This window comes from Chrysemys picta, chromosome 9 (assembly GCF_011386835.1).
Source record: "Chrysemys picta bellii isolate R12L10 chromosome 9, ASM1138683v2, whole genome shotgun sequence".
NCBI classification, from domain to species: Eukaryota; Metazoa; Chordata; order Testudines; family Emydidae; genus Chrysemys; species Chrysemys picta.
In genome coordinates, this window is record NC_088799.1 from 86,242,478 (window position 1) to 86,258,511 (window position 16,034).

General features: G+C 42.6%; 1 protein-coding gene across 4 annotated transcripts in view; it reads left to right on the forward strand.

The window, feature by feature from the left end:
* The window catches only part of DCX (doublecortin), a 100,143-nt gene that overhangs the window by 81,619 nt on the left and 2,490 nt on the right, over positions 1 to 16,034 (forward strand). For 2 of the 4 annotated variants that reach the window (XM_008170034.4, XM_008170036.4), the window contains exon 6: positions 12,268 to 12,362. In XM_008170034.4, the coding sequence (XP_008168256.1) occupies positions 12,268 to 12,362 (95 nt within the window). Of the gene's footprint in view, positions 1 to 12,267; positions 12,366 to 16,034 lie in introns of all 4 variants that reach the window. The other 2 variants (XM_008170033.4, XM_008170035.4) reach the window with 1 other exon arrangement.

Here is a 16,034-nt window from a genome sequence, read left to right on the forward strand (position 1 = left end):
ATGAGGGCTCTATCTAGAGCAGGGGTCAGCAACCTTTCAGAAGTGGTATGCTGAGTCTTCATTTATTCACTCTAATTTAAGTTTTTGGGTGCCAGTCATACATTTTAACGTTTTTAGAAGGTCTCTTTCTATAAGTCTATAATATATAACTAAACTATTGTTGTATGTAAAGTAAATAAGGTTTTTAAAATGTTTAAGATGCTTCATTTAAAATTACATTAAAATGCAGAGCCCCCCGGACCGGTGGCCAGGACCCAGGCAGAGTGAGTGCCACTGAAAATCAGCTCGCGTGCCAGAGGTTGCCTACCCCTGATATAGAGGCATCCAAATCCCACCTCCTCAATGTATCCTCCAACAATGACTTAGCTAATCTATAGGAAGAGGCCAAACTATTTTCTTAGCACACTCCTGCTCTCCCTTTCTTTACCAGACATATTCAATCTTGTTTTCCCATTAACTGTAACAATAGCTACCTGAGCTGTCTTGGTTCCAGGCCACTTCTTATTCATTGTAATGAGACTGTCTATCGCTTCAATGTTTTCATCCTTTTGCAATATCTCTGAGATGTTCAATCTTTTTGTGTGTGTAGTCACTGATGCCAGGAACTAGAACTAGAACTAACATTACAATAAGGAATCACCTCAAAATGTTCAGTAGGTAACCAGCCATATTCCTTATGAACCAAGCTTTTCCATGAACCAGGCTAGGACTATAACAGCGTTTAAAAGAGAACTGGATAAATTCATGGTGGTTAAGTCCATTAATGGCTATTAGCCAGGATGGGTAAGGAATGGTGTCCCTAGCCTCTGTTTGTCAGAGGATGGAGATGGATGGCAGGAGAGAGATCACTTGATCATTGCCTGTTGGTCCACTCCCTCTGGGGCACCTAGCATTGGCCACTGTCGGTAGACAGGATACTGGGCTAGATGAACCTTTGATCTGAGCCGGTACGGCCGTTCTTATGTTCTTATGTTCCTTTCCTTCTACAGAGGACAAATATTGGATTGTCACAGAGGCACAGGGTGTCTGAGAACCAATAATCACATTCTACTGATGAGAGCAAGCTTTGTATCTCCTAGGGTGTCCCTTATTCCCTCTCACTGATAGAGTTGTGGCAGGCCTGTACATTTAACTTCTGAGTGCTGCCTGTGTCATTTCTCTTTTGATACAGTGGCTGTTCCCAACATTGAGCAGACTGTTGCCATATGATGGGTCATTTCCCTCTGAGTCTCAGACTGAACTTCCTTGTTGCTTTGACACTGCTGGTTTCTCACATACTATCATGGCAATGTGAGCTAATCCACTGAATGTATCAAATTGTTAGCAATTCAGAATGTACTTCTGTAGAACCTTTTTCCTTGTCCTTGTTTTCCGTGAGCCCAACCTTTCACCACAATCGTCCAACAATCTCCCAGATTGCTGTCCCTCAGTATAGAGGGAAAGCAAGATTCATGGAGCTGATAAGAGCAAGTAGGTCTGGGGCAGAGGTGAAAGTAAGCTGGTACAGTCCGGTAGGGAGTACTGGCAAGAGCCGGTACACCGCCGACTGTACCCGGAGGGGGCAGCTTCCCCAGTCCGGCGATTTAAAGGGCTCAGGGCCCCTGGCAGTGGCTGGAGCCCCGGGTCCTTTAAATCAGCGCACAGCCCCGCTGCTGGAGCCCTGGGGTAGCAGCAGCAGCCAGCAGCTCTGGGGTTCTGGTGGTGATTTAAGGGCCTGGGGCTCTGGCTGCCACTACCGCAATCAGAGTCGTGCTGCCAGAGCCCAGGGGTAGCGGAGCCCTTTAAATTGCTGCCCGAGTCCTGGGGCTCCCGGCCAATGCCACTACCCCGGGGCTCCGGCAGCGGGGCTCTGGTGGCAATTTAAAGGGCCCGGGGCTCCCAGCCGCCACTGCTACCCCCGGGCTCTGGCAGCAGGGCTCTGGCAGTGATTTAAAGGGCCTGGGACTCCGGCCGCCGCTACAACAGCAGAGCCTCGGGCCCTTTAAATCGCCTCCAAAGCCCCAGGGCTCCCGGCCGCTGCCGCAACCACCGCTCCGGCGGTGATTTTTAAAAGGCCCGGGGATTTAAAGGCCCACCTCTTCCAGTTGAGACCCCTCCCCTTCCGGCCAAGGCCCCGCCCTCTGCTCAGGACTCCAGTGTACCGGTAAGTCCTTTAAGTTACTTTCACCCCTGGTCTGGGGTGGAGTCAAGTCTCTGTATCTCTGCTCCCAAAGCACCCACCAGCAGAAGTAAACTGGTGCAGGGAGAGTTTCAGGGACTAGTAAATTGCACCTGAAAAGAGTCTGCAGCAGGTTACTTTCCCCCCAGGGTAAGGGGTAGTAGGAAAGGAATTATAACTCAGGCCTTTACCTAACGGTTCAGTCTAGCCCTCCATAATTCAAAAATTCAGAAAGGCTGATTCTATCCATCTCACTCATGCTGAGCAGAACCTTACTGCCAAGAGAAGGTCCATTGATTTCAATAGAACTATTCTCATAGTAAGCTATTATCCAGTGTAAGGACAGCACAATCTGACCCAAAGGTAAGTTTCCTTAGAATTTCTGTTTCCTTTCCCTATGCTATCTAGGTTGTAAGATACAAATGAAATGAACAGATCTGGAACTCCAAAAGCAAGGATCACAGGTGACTAAACCGTTGGCATTAAACCCATACGATAACTCAGATTTAGCAAGATATTTTTGGATCAGAACTACAGTGTGTATGAAGCAAAAAGCAAGAGGAAGACCAAGGACAGGGTAGGCCCATTACTCAATGAGGGCGGAGGGGTGGGGGGAGAGAGCAATAATGGACAATGTGGAAATGACAGAGATGCTTAATGACTTCTTTGTCTCGGTTTTCACCAAGTAGGTTGGTGGTGTTTGGATGTCTAACGTAGTGAATGCCAGTGAAAATGAGGTAGGATCAGAGGCTAAAATAGGGTAAGAACAAGTTAAAAATTACTTAGACAAGTTAGATGTCTTCAAGTCACCAGGGCTTGATTAAATGAATCCTAGAATACTCAAGGAGCTGACTGAGGAGATATCTGAGCCGTTAGCGATTATCTTTGAAAAGTCATGAAAGACGGGAGAGATTCCAGAAGACTGGAAAAGGGCAAATATAGAGCCAATCTATAAAAAGGGAAATAAGGACAACCCAGGGAATTACAGACCACTCAGTTTAACTTCTGTACCTGGAAAGATAATGGAGCAAATAATTAAGCAATCAATTTGCAAACATCTAGAAGATAATAAGGTGATAAGTAACAGTCAGCATGGATTTGTCAAGAACAAATCCTGTCAAACCAACCTGATGGCTTTCTTTGACAGGTTAACAAGCCTTGTGGATAGGGGGGAATCGGTAGATGTGGTATATCTTGACTTTAGTCAGGCTTTTGGTACTGTCTCTCATGACTGTCTCATAAACAAACTAGGGAAATGCAACCTAAATGGAACTACTATAAGGTGGGTGCAAAACTGGTTAGAAAACCATTTCCAGAGAGTAGTTATCAGTGGTTCACAGTCATGCTGGAAGGGCATAACAAGTGGGGTCCTGCAGAGATCAGTTCTGGGTCCAGTTCTGTTCAATATCTTCATCAATGATTTAGATAATGGCATGGAGAGTACACTTATAAAGTTTGTGGATGATACCAAGCTGGGAAGGCTTGCAAGTGCTTTGGAGGATAGTATTATAATTCAAAATGATCTAGACAAACTGGAGAAATAGTCTGCAGTAAATAGGATGAAATTCAATAAGGACAAATGCAAAGTACTTCATTTAGGAAGGAACAATCAGTTGCACACATACAAAATGGGAAATGACTGCCTAGGAAGGAGTACTGCAGAAAGCAATCTGGGGGTCATAGTGGAGCACAAGCTAAATATGAGTCAACAGTGTAACACTGTTACAAAAAAAGCAAACATCATTCTGGGATCTATTAGCAGGAGTATTGTAAGCAAGACCCGAGAAATAATTCTTCCACTCTACTCCGCATGGATTAGGCCTCAACTGGAGTATTGTGTCCAGTTCTGGGCGCCACATTTCAGGAAAGATGTGGAAAAGTTGGAAAAAGTCCAGAGAAGAGCAACAACAATGATTAAAGGTCTAGAAAATATGAGAGAAGATTGAAAAAATTGGGTTTGTTTAGTCTGGAAAAGAGAAGACTGAGAGGGAACATGATAAAGTTTTCAAGTACATAAAAGGTTGTTACAAGGAGGAGGGAGAAAAATTGTTCTTCTTAACGTCTGAGGATAGGACAAGAAGCAATGGGCTTAAATTGCAGCGAGGGAGGTTTAGGTTGGACATTAGGAAAAACTTCCTAACTGTCAGGGTAGTTAAGCACTGAAATAACTTACTTAGGGAGGATATGGAATCTCCATCACTGGAGATTTTTAACAGCAGGTTAGACAAACACCTGTTAGGGATGGTCTAGATAATACTTAGTCCTGCCATGAGTGCAGGAGACTGGACTAGATGACCTCTCGAGGTCCCTTCCAGTCCTATGATTCTATAAAATCAATGTTTTATTTTCAGGCTTGAAGAAATAATTCTGTCATGCCTTTTCACTCTTTTGGAGTTTTTGCCTTTGGTAGAATTCATGTGTCAGATCAGGGTTCAGTTGTACAAATATTTGTTCTGTGACGGGGGAGTCTATGATTTTTCCAGCAAGAAATGATTAACATCGGCATGGCCTCAGTGACTCACAGGGGAGATCAGCAGGGCATTGAGTTTAAATTTAAATATGACCTTTTCAAGCTACAGGGTCTAGTGGCCTAGGATTGACTTTGGCTCGGGGAACCAATGATCAGATCAGCAAAGGACTGTTTCTGGACTTTAATTTCTTGCTTCTCTAATGGGATAGAGCGACAAATGCATTTCCACAAGGCAGCAACAATTAGCAGAACAGATACAGAACATCAATCAGGCCTGACTGCAGACCTGACTCCCAAGGGTTATTTTAAATGAATGTGTTAAAAAGGCAGCAGATGTCTTTGGGATTATGCACAATATTGCTCAAACCAGCCTGCTGTATATTTCCACTTCCACTTACGCTCCAGCTAGCCATCAAGCTACACTATATACTGTATGGAGATATTACATGCTAAAAGCCACATTAAAAGAATGTTAAGATTGTAAAATCAAGCACTCCGAAGTCAGGAAATCTCTGATTTAAGGTTGCCCATGCAATCTTAATTCAGCCCCTTTTTGTGCATGCATTATGATAGCCTTTAATTACATGATCACATACTATTTTTTCCATAGGACCCCTGCCTCCTTCAGTGTGAAAAATTGACAGTGGTCACTGAAAAGTAGCTATTTACTATTTTATTTTATCCATATTGTTTGGTCCCAGGCATTACTACTGCATACTATACAAACCCTGCTCTTAATACAGAATTATTAATTTCCTCATTGTCTTTTCTATGGCACTCATCACTATAGTATCTGAGCGCTTCACAACGAATGACTATTATCCCATTTTACAGATGGAGAAGTGAGGCACAAAGAGATTAATATCAGATTGACCATTCATTTTGGGTGCGCCATTTGAAATGCCAAGGCCCGGATTTTTCAAAGTACTTAGCATTATACAGCACTTTATGTTTAAAGCACAGCTCCCATTGACTTCACTTGCAGCTGTAAGTACTCAGCACTTCTGCAAATCAGACTGCAAGGCCTCAAGTCAGGAATCCAGAAAATGAGGAACACACAATTAGTGACCATCTGGGGAAAATTTGGTTTAAGTGATTTCCCCAGCTTCATACAGGAACTCTGTGACAGAGGCTGAGGAGATAGAATCCAGTTCAGCAGAGTAGCAGGCAATTGCCTTAACCATGAGACTGTCCTTTCTCTCCCTGCAGTCCCTGCCACCTTCTGCAACAAATGAGGCAGGTGTCTCACAGACAATAGCCTCTTTCACTGCACAACCCTGATTCATCCGTAGAGCACAGTCCATCCTGTGCACTGAATGAAAAAATAATATGTAATCATGTAGTTAAAGGCTGCATCATAAGGGGGCTGAACTAAGATTGCACAGGCATATATAATATTTTATACATATAAACAATAAAGGCTTAATTTGTATTCAACCATTCATTAATTCTGAAAGTTGATTATAAAGTCTGGTTTTCCAGGAGCTATGCATATAGGTGCTGGTAGCCCGTGATAGGTCAGACTAGATGATCTGGCCTTAAATTCTAAACTCTTATGACTCTATACAGGCCCAGATCCCCAGCTAACTTAAATCATCATAGTTGTATTGACTTCAAAAGAGCTATACCAGTTTGACCGGTTAGGAGAGTGGTGGACAACCTGCGGCCCATAGTCTGCACACGGCCCATCAGGGTAATCCGCTGGCAGTCCATGAGACGGTTTGTTTATATTGACCATCCACAGGCACGGCTGCCCGGAGCTGACAGTGGCTGTGGTTTGCCATTCCCAGCCAATGGGAGCTGTGGGAAGTGGTGCGGGCCGCAGAGATGTGCTGGCCGCTGCTTCCAGCAGCTCCCATTGGCCAGGAACGGCGAACCACGGCCACTGGGAGCTGCAGGCAGCCGTGCTTGCAGACAGTCAATGTAAACAAACTGTCTCACAGCCCACCAGTGGATTACCCTGACGGGCTGTGTGCGGTCCGCGGGCTGCAGGTTGCCCACCACTGAGTTAGGATCTGGCTCTAACACCTCACTATTTGGTCCCATTTGAGTTCAGAATACATTTTTAAAGTATGATAATGAATGGGATTTTTTACTACAAAGCAGAGAAAATCAGATCTATTTCCCAACAGTACATGAATATCCCTATTGCTATACATCAGTCTCGTCAGATTGCTGACTAAATGTCCTTTTTTCACCAGTGCTCATCAAATATTAATAGCATTTCTATAGCACTTATGTCTTATTGTATTAGGGAATTTCTCTCCTCCCTTGCAGCAATTACATATTTTTGCTGTCCATTGATGCCTAAACATTAGCAATTCCACCAGTTCTCTGTTTGCGAGAGGGAAAATGTTGACGCTGCAAAGAAATCTCATTTTACTTCTTCGTGTGTGTGTGTGTGTGTGTGTTTCCTGTAAGGAGGGTTACTTTTTGTCTCAGGATCAACAATAACAGTACCAAAAGGGCTGGTCTACACTGGGGGCGGGGACGATTGATCTAAGATACACAACTTCAGCTACGAGAATAGTGTAGCTGAAGTCGACGTATCTTAGATCGACTTACCTCCCATCCTCACAACGCGGGATCGATGGCTGCGGCTCCCCCGTCGACTCCGCTTCCACCTCTCGCTCTGGTGGAGTTCCGGAGTCGACGGGGAGCGCATTCGGGGATCGATTTATTGCGTCTAGACGAGATGCGATAAATCGATCCCCAATAGACCGATTGCTACCCGCCAATCTGGCGGGTAGTGAAGACATACCCAAAGAGACAATTTCAAAGTTAGAGTTGGATTTCCAGCTAACACTGAGTAGGTTAGAGCTATTTTACCCACCAGCTTACATAATAGAAAAGCCAAGGTCCCCCGCTAAACAAACCTGCCGGAGATCTAAAATCTTTTTGTCTGAATTGTCTTCAGTTTATATTTTATGTTGTATAGTTAATAAACTAAACTTTTATGCATCTGCTCTAAACGCTAATCTGCTCAGCTTTCAAGGGTGAAGTAGCGTGAGTGATCACGGCCAGTAGGCAATCAATCCTATTTTCCAATACAGTTGACCAAAGTTCTTTTTTACTGCAGAATGGTTTGAAGTGAATTGTAAGGTCACTCCATTCTCCAGCTCTCTGCACACCAGTATTTTGACCATATTTTAATAGAAATCTCATTCCCAAATGGTACAAATTTGTAATGAAGAGTGGCTATTAATGGTGACCTGACCTCTCTACCTATCCACCCCTCAGAGTATCATTGAATTCAGAGATGAAATGATACTGACAAATGTACATTACAAAAATAAAGGGCCAAAGTCAGAAGCAAGTCAAATAAATCTACACTGATATGACATATACTTTCTTCCGGTCCCTATAGCATGAGCGTTGCACCAGCTTAGACACTCTTGGACTCACATCCACATGTTAACATGTAACTTGCATTATCTCTAAATTTGATCCAAAGATATTTGCTAAAATTGGTATTAAAAAGCATCGTAGATGAAGTGTAGATAGAGAAGATACCTGAGGCCATCTTAGAAATGAAAGCAACTGCCCAGAAGTTAGTGGGGGGTCAGGAGCGTCTCAGGGACTCAGAACAGGATCGCTTCATTGGAGAATAAATTACTCTGGCGTCTGACCAGAAATTCCAAAGAATTTACAATTCTAGATCTCAAAACTGGGGTCGGGGGTGGGGAAGCCATTGTGACTTTGCAGGAATGGAGCAGCAATGGGACTTCAAAGGCAGAATGTCAAGAAAGTTAGGAGCCACAGAAGTAAAGAATTAGGCTGAAATGGGCCTAGGTGCACAAGTGGTGTGAGAGGAGGAACAGGAGCCCTCCCCCAACCTTGCACCAACCACAGTCATTAAAGCAGCTCATCAAAGCCTTTCACTGCTTCCTGCATATTGGATTGTTACTGGGGCCTAATTTAACGCAGCCTAAATTTAATCAGCTCCACTATTCACTCAATAGGGGAGGGATCTTTTCCAGTCCTTGCCTTTAATGGTGAACATGGGGAAGTATATCCTTATGAGGTTGTCTGTGGCAGATAGGTTCTCAGGATTTTATTTTTATTTTTAAAACACTATAATTATAAAGTGGTAATTGGGAACAAAAAAACATTCAGCAAATATTTTAATGGCAAAACACAAAACCACGTAAAAAGGGATTCATTCTTAGCACAGCAGTTACACAAAACACCTTACTACACTAACAACATGAAATGAATGGAGGGAAACTATTGACAGAGGATGCTAATGGATTGAAACAATGAATGAAAGTTGTGGTGGAAACACAGACCACTGTGGATACAGTACCGGGATTGTTCCTCATACGGAAATATGAAGACGAGGCGCCAAATTCTGGCTGGCAATCGGAGAGAGACATAATGGATTCTCAAACGTGCCTATGGGTCAATCCTGCAAGGTGCTGAGCACGCTGGCCCTAATCCAGCAAAACACGTAAACACAGGACGTTATTCTACACTAGTGAAATCAATGCAGAGCTTTGCCATTGACTTCAGTGAGTGCAGGATCAAGCCAAGACTTATCTTTACATATGTGAGCAGTCCCGCTGAAGTCAACGGCAGAACTTGTGTGCTTGAAGTTAAGTATATGCTCTGGTGTTTTGCTAGATGGGAACCATAGGCTGCAAAGTAGTGCTAATCAGAATGAGATCAGCCCTGTATATAGGCCTGGTAGTCTATCCCTACTGGGGCAAATCTTGAAGACTTTACTCAGTTTTCAGTCAGTCCTTATTCAGACTCAGGAGGAGTAGGCTAGGAAGTGGTAAAAACCTGATCCCAGAACTCTGCATTCTGTCCAGGAGCTGAAATAACCATGAGGGTGACAGGTTAAGTGAGTAAACATCATGAAATGATGACTGCCTAGGAAGGAGTACTGCAGAAAAGGATCGGGGGGGGGGGATGGTTTACAGTGGATCTCAAACTAAATATGAGTCAACAGTGTAATGTTGCCCCCCCCAAAAAAAGGCAATCGTTGTGGGATGTATCCAAAGGAGAGTTGTAAACAAGACACAAGAAGTAATTCTTCCATTCTACTCAGCACTGATCCAGCCTCAGCTGGAATACTGTGTCCAGTTCTTGGCACTGTGGACAAATTGGAGAAAGTCCAGAGGAAAGCAATAAAAATGATTAAAGGGTCTAGAAAACATGACATATAAGGAAAGATTGAAAAAATGGGGTGGTTTAGTCTGGAGAAGAGAAGATGGGAGGAGGAAATGATAACAGCCTTCAAGTATATAAAAGGCTGTTATAAAGAGGAGGGTGATAAATTGTTCTCCTTAATCATTGAGGACAGGACAAGAAGTAAAGGGCTCAAATTGCAGTAAGAGAGATTTAGGTTAGACATTAGGAAAAACTTCCTAACAGTAAGGGTAGTTAAGCACTGGAACAAATTACCTAGGGAGGTTGTGGGAACAGATTAGACAAATACCCTGTCAGGGATGGTCTAGATAATACTTAGTCCTGCCTCAGTGGAGGGACTGAACTAGATGACCTATTGAGGTCTCTTCCAGTCCTACATTTCTATGATTGTGAGGTCACTAAGTGTATATACGTATAGATTTAGGCCACAAACCCTATTTAGGCTGGCCCAGAACTGTAATATAGAATTAGTATTGCAATAGGTGAGGCTCAGGCTATCTGTCCCTGCCCAGGCAAAATTCAGATGACTTCATAGGTGTAAGTACCACAGATATGGGGCCTAATTCTCATTTCTGCTAAGGCTCCTTCACATGGCTCTGAAGGTATAAAGAAGTCTTAAACTGGGTATAAATGTCATTTTCTCCCACTTTAGGTACTTTGATGCTATTTATCTAAACACTTATTTTTCACTCCTTTTTCTGATCTTTAAAATTTGATACACCATACACCCTGCCTGCCACTGTTCACAATATTATGCCTTATAAATTGTATAGGCCTGATTTTCAGACAATTTACACACTCAAATTTATGCTCAATTACATGCCTCATTTGCACACGCAGTTGCCATGATTTCATGCGCTAATCCCAAGTGCCTAATTTTTGCCATCCTGGCATGCATCTACTCGCAGTCATAGTAACTGTGGGCGCAAATTAGGCACACCCAAATAAGAAGTCCTATCTTTGTACTTTTCTTTCCTTCTATGTAAAACTTCAAATTAATAACAAAAATTGTGTTTGTTTTCTTGGCAAAGGAACATTCTGTTTAATGTATGTATATGGAACGTTAGCAATGTTTAATGCCATTTAAGAAAGCAACAATCAGAACATTTGATTTTTTAGTTTTGGGAATTGTACTGAAGGAATAAGCATCATGGATTGTTTTTTTATATGATTTTATGTAGACTTGAATGGGAAATGTATTTTTAATACTTGTTTAAGTAACGCCTCCAGCCTACTCCTTCTTGGATTACTCAGAATTGAAGGACCCCAAAAAATAATATACTTAGACATAGCCAGCTTGACTCTGAATTCCTTTCCACCAAAACCAATGGAGTTGCGCCATTAAAAGCCATGTGAACAAGAACAGAATCAGGGTCTGTCTCCCCGGAATTGAAGCGCAGCATATAGAATCTAGCAAAAACATTACCAAATTCACATGGAGGAAACATATCCTTATGAAATATTTACCATGACGCTTCATAATATTCCAAGTTATGCGCTACTTTAAAGAACATCGGTGGCAGTAAGATTTTTCCTTTCGCTCATTTCATTTTTGGTCACAGTGTTTTGTTTTGTTTGTTATTTGCTGTAATTTGGTGTTTACTTTTATTTATTTATTTACCCTATACATCTATAATAGCTGCCTCTGGCATGGACCGCAGCCATTTCACTACTAGGCTATATGAAGACAGCACAGACCAACCCACTAACATTTTGTTCAGAGGTTAGGTTTAAATGAAGTTTACTTTTTTTAATGATTTATAAAAGTTGGGAAGATTTTTGTTTTCTTTAGTCGTTATGAAAACCCAGAAGGCCAGGTTGTAGCTTCGACACACAGGCCAGTGCTGGCAGAGCGAAGCTACCTTGCAGGGGAGCTACGGGAAATGTACTCTCATTCCACCACCTTCAGGAGGGTACAGTATTAATGCCTCCATGCACTTGCCCACTCCCCAGCCCTGAGCAGTGGGCAAATGGGTGTAGCTATGTCTGTGCCCACATGGTGACCGGCACATCAAGGGTCCTTAGCACTAAGTGCAGTCCGTGGCTTAAGAGACTAAGTTTTATATACATTTTAAGCGAATGTATGAATTCATTGGCTAATATTTAAAGTTCGTGATCTAGGCCATTGCAGACTTTGATTTTCACTGATAACTCAAAGTACTGCATCGTTTAAATGGTATTAAACTGCTTGAAAGTCTGGAAGTCTTACCGTGGGTTTTTATAGTGGGATAATATTTATAAAGTAAAATATTGCCTCTCAGCTGTGGCAATGCCCTGTATTTAGAACTGCTGAAACATTCAATCCAGTGAATAATTATTTTGTTCTTTTGATTTTTTGTTCCCTGCCTGAATTATAGATTAAATAAACTGAAGCCTTTAGATGTTATCGGTCTGAATGTTCTCCATCTCCCTGAAGTAGAGAAATAATCTGCTTCTTGCTTTTCGTTGTGAATTCATTGCTGACTTCTGTCTTATTTTATGACAGCAAATGGAACATCAAGCAGTCAGCTGTCTACACCCAAATCCAAGCAGTCTCCAATCTCCACACCTACCAGTCCAGGGAGCCTCCGTAAGCACAAGGTATTACGTTTCTTATACCTTACTAAAACTGTTCCTAGCTACATATACCTAGACATAGAGACAAAATGGCTAAAACAAACCACGTTCTTGGGTGGCATAACTACATGGGTTACACCCTCAGAGAATCTGGCCCATTACCTAGAATCTTTTTGTTTTCAAAGACTAAAAATCCACCGTGAGTACCTGTAAATGCACTTTGTAGGCTAATAAGGCAGTATGTCAGTAGCACTGACTTTGGGAAGCTTTTTACTGAATGTAACAGAAGTGAGGGCTGTTTCAGATGGTTGTTTCCTCTGCAGCTGTTTTTAGCATTGGCCTTAGGAACGGCTTGTGCCTGTTTTCACATACAGTCAGTTTGGTACGTGTGGTTCTCTCCACGTTCCCCTGAACAACAGGAACAAGACCAACAAATCAAGGGTTGGTATATCCCCGTGAACCTCTGCTGCAAGGAATAAATGAACAGAAGGAAATGCAAGGCCCACAACTTTGGCCCCTCTCACTGTCCATCGGAGCTGTCGTCAACACTTGCACACTGCTGCTGCAAAAGCTAATGGAGAATCAGGATGGGTGTTACTTAGTTACACCAGAATTTCCTATGGAACCACAGCTGGGGTTCTCACTCTATACATGCAACACAGAACAAAGCCCTTCATTTTCTAAGCACTTAATCCAGTACCTTTCACTAGCACTAAATTCACACAGTGCTGCATTTTCTTACCTGTCAATTCAAATTTCTAGTAGTTGTAAAATTTTAGGGCAAAACTCTAACCACCGGTAAAGGTCTGTAATCTGCCATACAGGTTAAAACTGGACCCAAACTGCAGAATTCAGAACCGAGTCCAGATGAGAAGCTCCCTAAAGTTAGGGTACTGTTTGGATCTCAGCTGTTGGTTTGAACTTATTCTCAGTATCACATATTTTGCATTAGACCGTCTTGCCGGACTACCAGTGCTATAGGTGGGAGTTCCGTGTGAGCTACTTAATAACAATATTTATGTTTGTAAAGTCCTTTCATTCTGAAAGGATCCCAAATCCCTTTACAAATGTCATACTTTCAGCACTGCTGAAATACATCCACCTTTAGGTGGATGGTGTATAATTCTGGTTGGGAGGGGAGATGAGGAAATTACATTTTGGCCTAAGATCTTGTGGCAAATTCCTGCTCTTACAAGTAGTGTCATGAAATCCTTAATGTCCCCATAGTAGAGATAAGATGTTGGTTTTAAGATCACATCCAAAACTGCACAGAACTCCGTTTATAACCCCCAGACAAATGAAGGGGCTGAACCAACCTTTCTGTGACTTAAACCCATGGCTCTGGGGTGTAGTGGTAGGATGGGCCATAGATCACTGATCCACGCCCTCTATTTCCGAGACAGAGAGAATGACCCCTGATATAGATCCCCAGTGTGGATCCGAGAGGATAATTGTGTCCTTAAACTGTATCACTCTGAAATAGTTTCTGGTGTAGTGATATGCACATTCTTCAAGTAAACCTTTCTATCTTGAAAAGCCTAAAGTGCTGGCAACTCTACACAATGAAAGAAATGTGCACGTCTAAATAGTGAACCGAATATTGTCTTATAAGGAAATTTAAAAAAAACAATAACTTTAGGTCATGCTCTATTTTACAGGCTACGAATTACTGTGTAATTACATTCTGTGATAATTCCTTTCTGGTGCAATGACTGCTTTTCCTGGTAACATCCTTTCATTTACCATGTCATCGGAAGGGCAGCAGGGAATTTTGTTACACATCTGTGAACTTGTGCTGCTGTCATCTATGACCACAGGTGGATCTTTTGTTAAAGGGTCCCTCAGCACTCACAGTAACTGGTTCTGCTGCTCAGCCAGCCTTTTGGCTGCATCCAGTTTGTCTTTCCCACTGGCTTCCTCTGATCTCTTTTCTGGGCTACGCTACCCCACAGACTGGGTATCCTCTTCTCCAAGGTGTCCTCACTGAATATAGAACACATGCTAATTGTTAATTTCAGGGGTGAAATTCTAGACCCATTGAAGTCAATGGGAGTTTTGCCATTGACTTCAATGGGATCAGGATTTCATCCTAGATCTTCCTTTGAAATAAACAGTCCTCTTCATTACCTGACTCTTCTGCTCTCCAGTCGCAGGTGGTTTTCTTTATCTCTCTGATAGTCTCCAACTCTCAAAGAGAGCCCTACAAAAGAATTAGGCAGTTACTTGGTTAAATCGCTGCTGTGCATTTTCTGAAATCAGAGGAATATAAATTTTTTTATTGAAAATAGGTGGGTCTCTTAGTAAAGAAGAACAATGATCAACATTCCTCATGCCTCCTTACTTCCTCATGGCTGAGGGCTAGTCTTACGCTTCAGTATGTAACAAGATCAACATGGTAGAGGCAGTCACTAGTAATGGATATAACATTTTAATTGACCTTTGATGGCATGGAGGGGTTAAGCCGGTGGAAATAAAGCACTTTGGGCTGAAATTTGGATGTAGTCAGGAGCACATTTCTTGAACAGATTCTGATTTTCAGGTTTGTGTGGCCCCATTGCTAAAGGCTGGGAGTGAACAATTTAAAAAAATGTCCTTTTTTTAAAATGACAGACACCACCCTACTTTTGGCACTCGACTGTAATTGAATAAACAAATGGGCCTGGCAGACTGAGTCTGCGTTAGAGGGGGCTGAATTAAAACAAAACCTTGGAATAATCATAAGACAATGAGGTCTGAAAATCAGCTTAGTCAGGAGTTGACTAAGCCAATGAAAAGAATCCCATTGCTCATTAGGGGCCAGACTGTGCAATCCTTACTCACTTTGAGTGGTGCATTATTCTTTGAGTAGTCCCTATCTGAGGATTAGGGTGGTTGACTGAGGATCAAGGTGAGTAATGGGATTAGAATCTGGCCTGTAGTAATTTTGGGTCTGAATAAAAGCCCAGTGAAATCAGTGGAAAGTCTCCCATTAATTTCAGTTGCTTTGATGAACTACATAGCATGTAGGACCTTAAAGCACGGCCCCTGGTTTGGGACAGTGGAGTCATACCAGCTGAGCAGGACTTCCCAGAGATCCCTACACCTTAGACATACATAATATCCAGTGAAGCTGGGGAAGCATGAGCTGGAGACTAGCGTCTGAAAATCTTGGCACTTTGCATATTTCAGTCAGATCCTTAATGTTATTGTAACGTACATTCTTACGATGAAATGAGCATGTTCAGCATGGACTTCTAGGGCCTGACTTCACTGAAGTCAATGAAAAGGCTCCCATTGGGCTTTGGATTAGGTCCTTAATACCAAATTTTTAGCCAGGCTGAGTCCGGTCTTTGAATTTGCATTCTCACTTTTTCACATGCAACTGACTGTGCCTGCCAAAGTGTGTGTGAATCAATTTAGTGCATGCAAAAGGGCATTTCCCTGTACATCTGGGTGTTAGTACACACAAAACAAGTGCACAGTCTCTTCTGCTGGTACAGTCGGATGACTGTGCAAAGTGCAAGGCGTAGGCTTCAAAAGTAGCTCTTAGCAATTCCTATAGAATGCCTGATCTTTAATAGTGCTGTACGAACACTTCCTCAATCACATAATCCCTGTAGAAAATACCTCTTGCTGGGGAAAGTAGCAGGGGTTAAGTAACAACCAGTCACTTGTCTCATGGGGGCAGCTCCTGGCCCACAGCCTGCACACAGCACT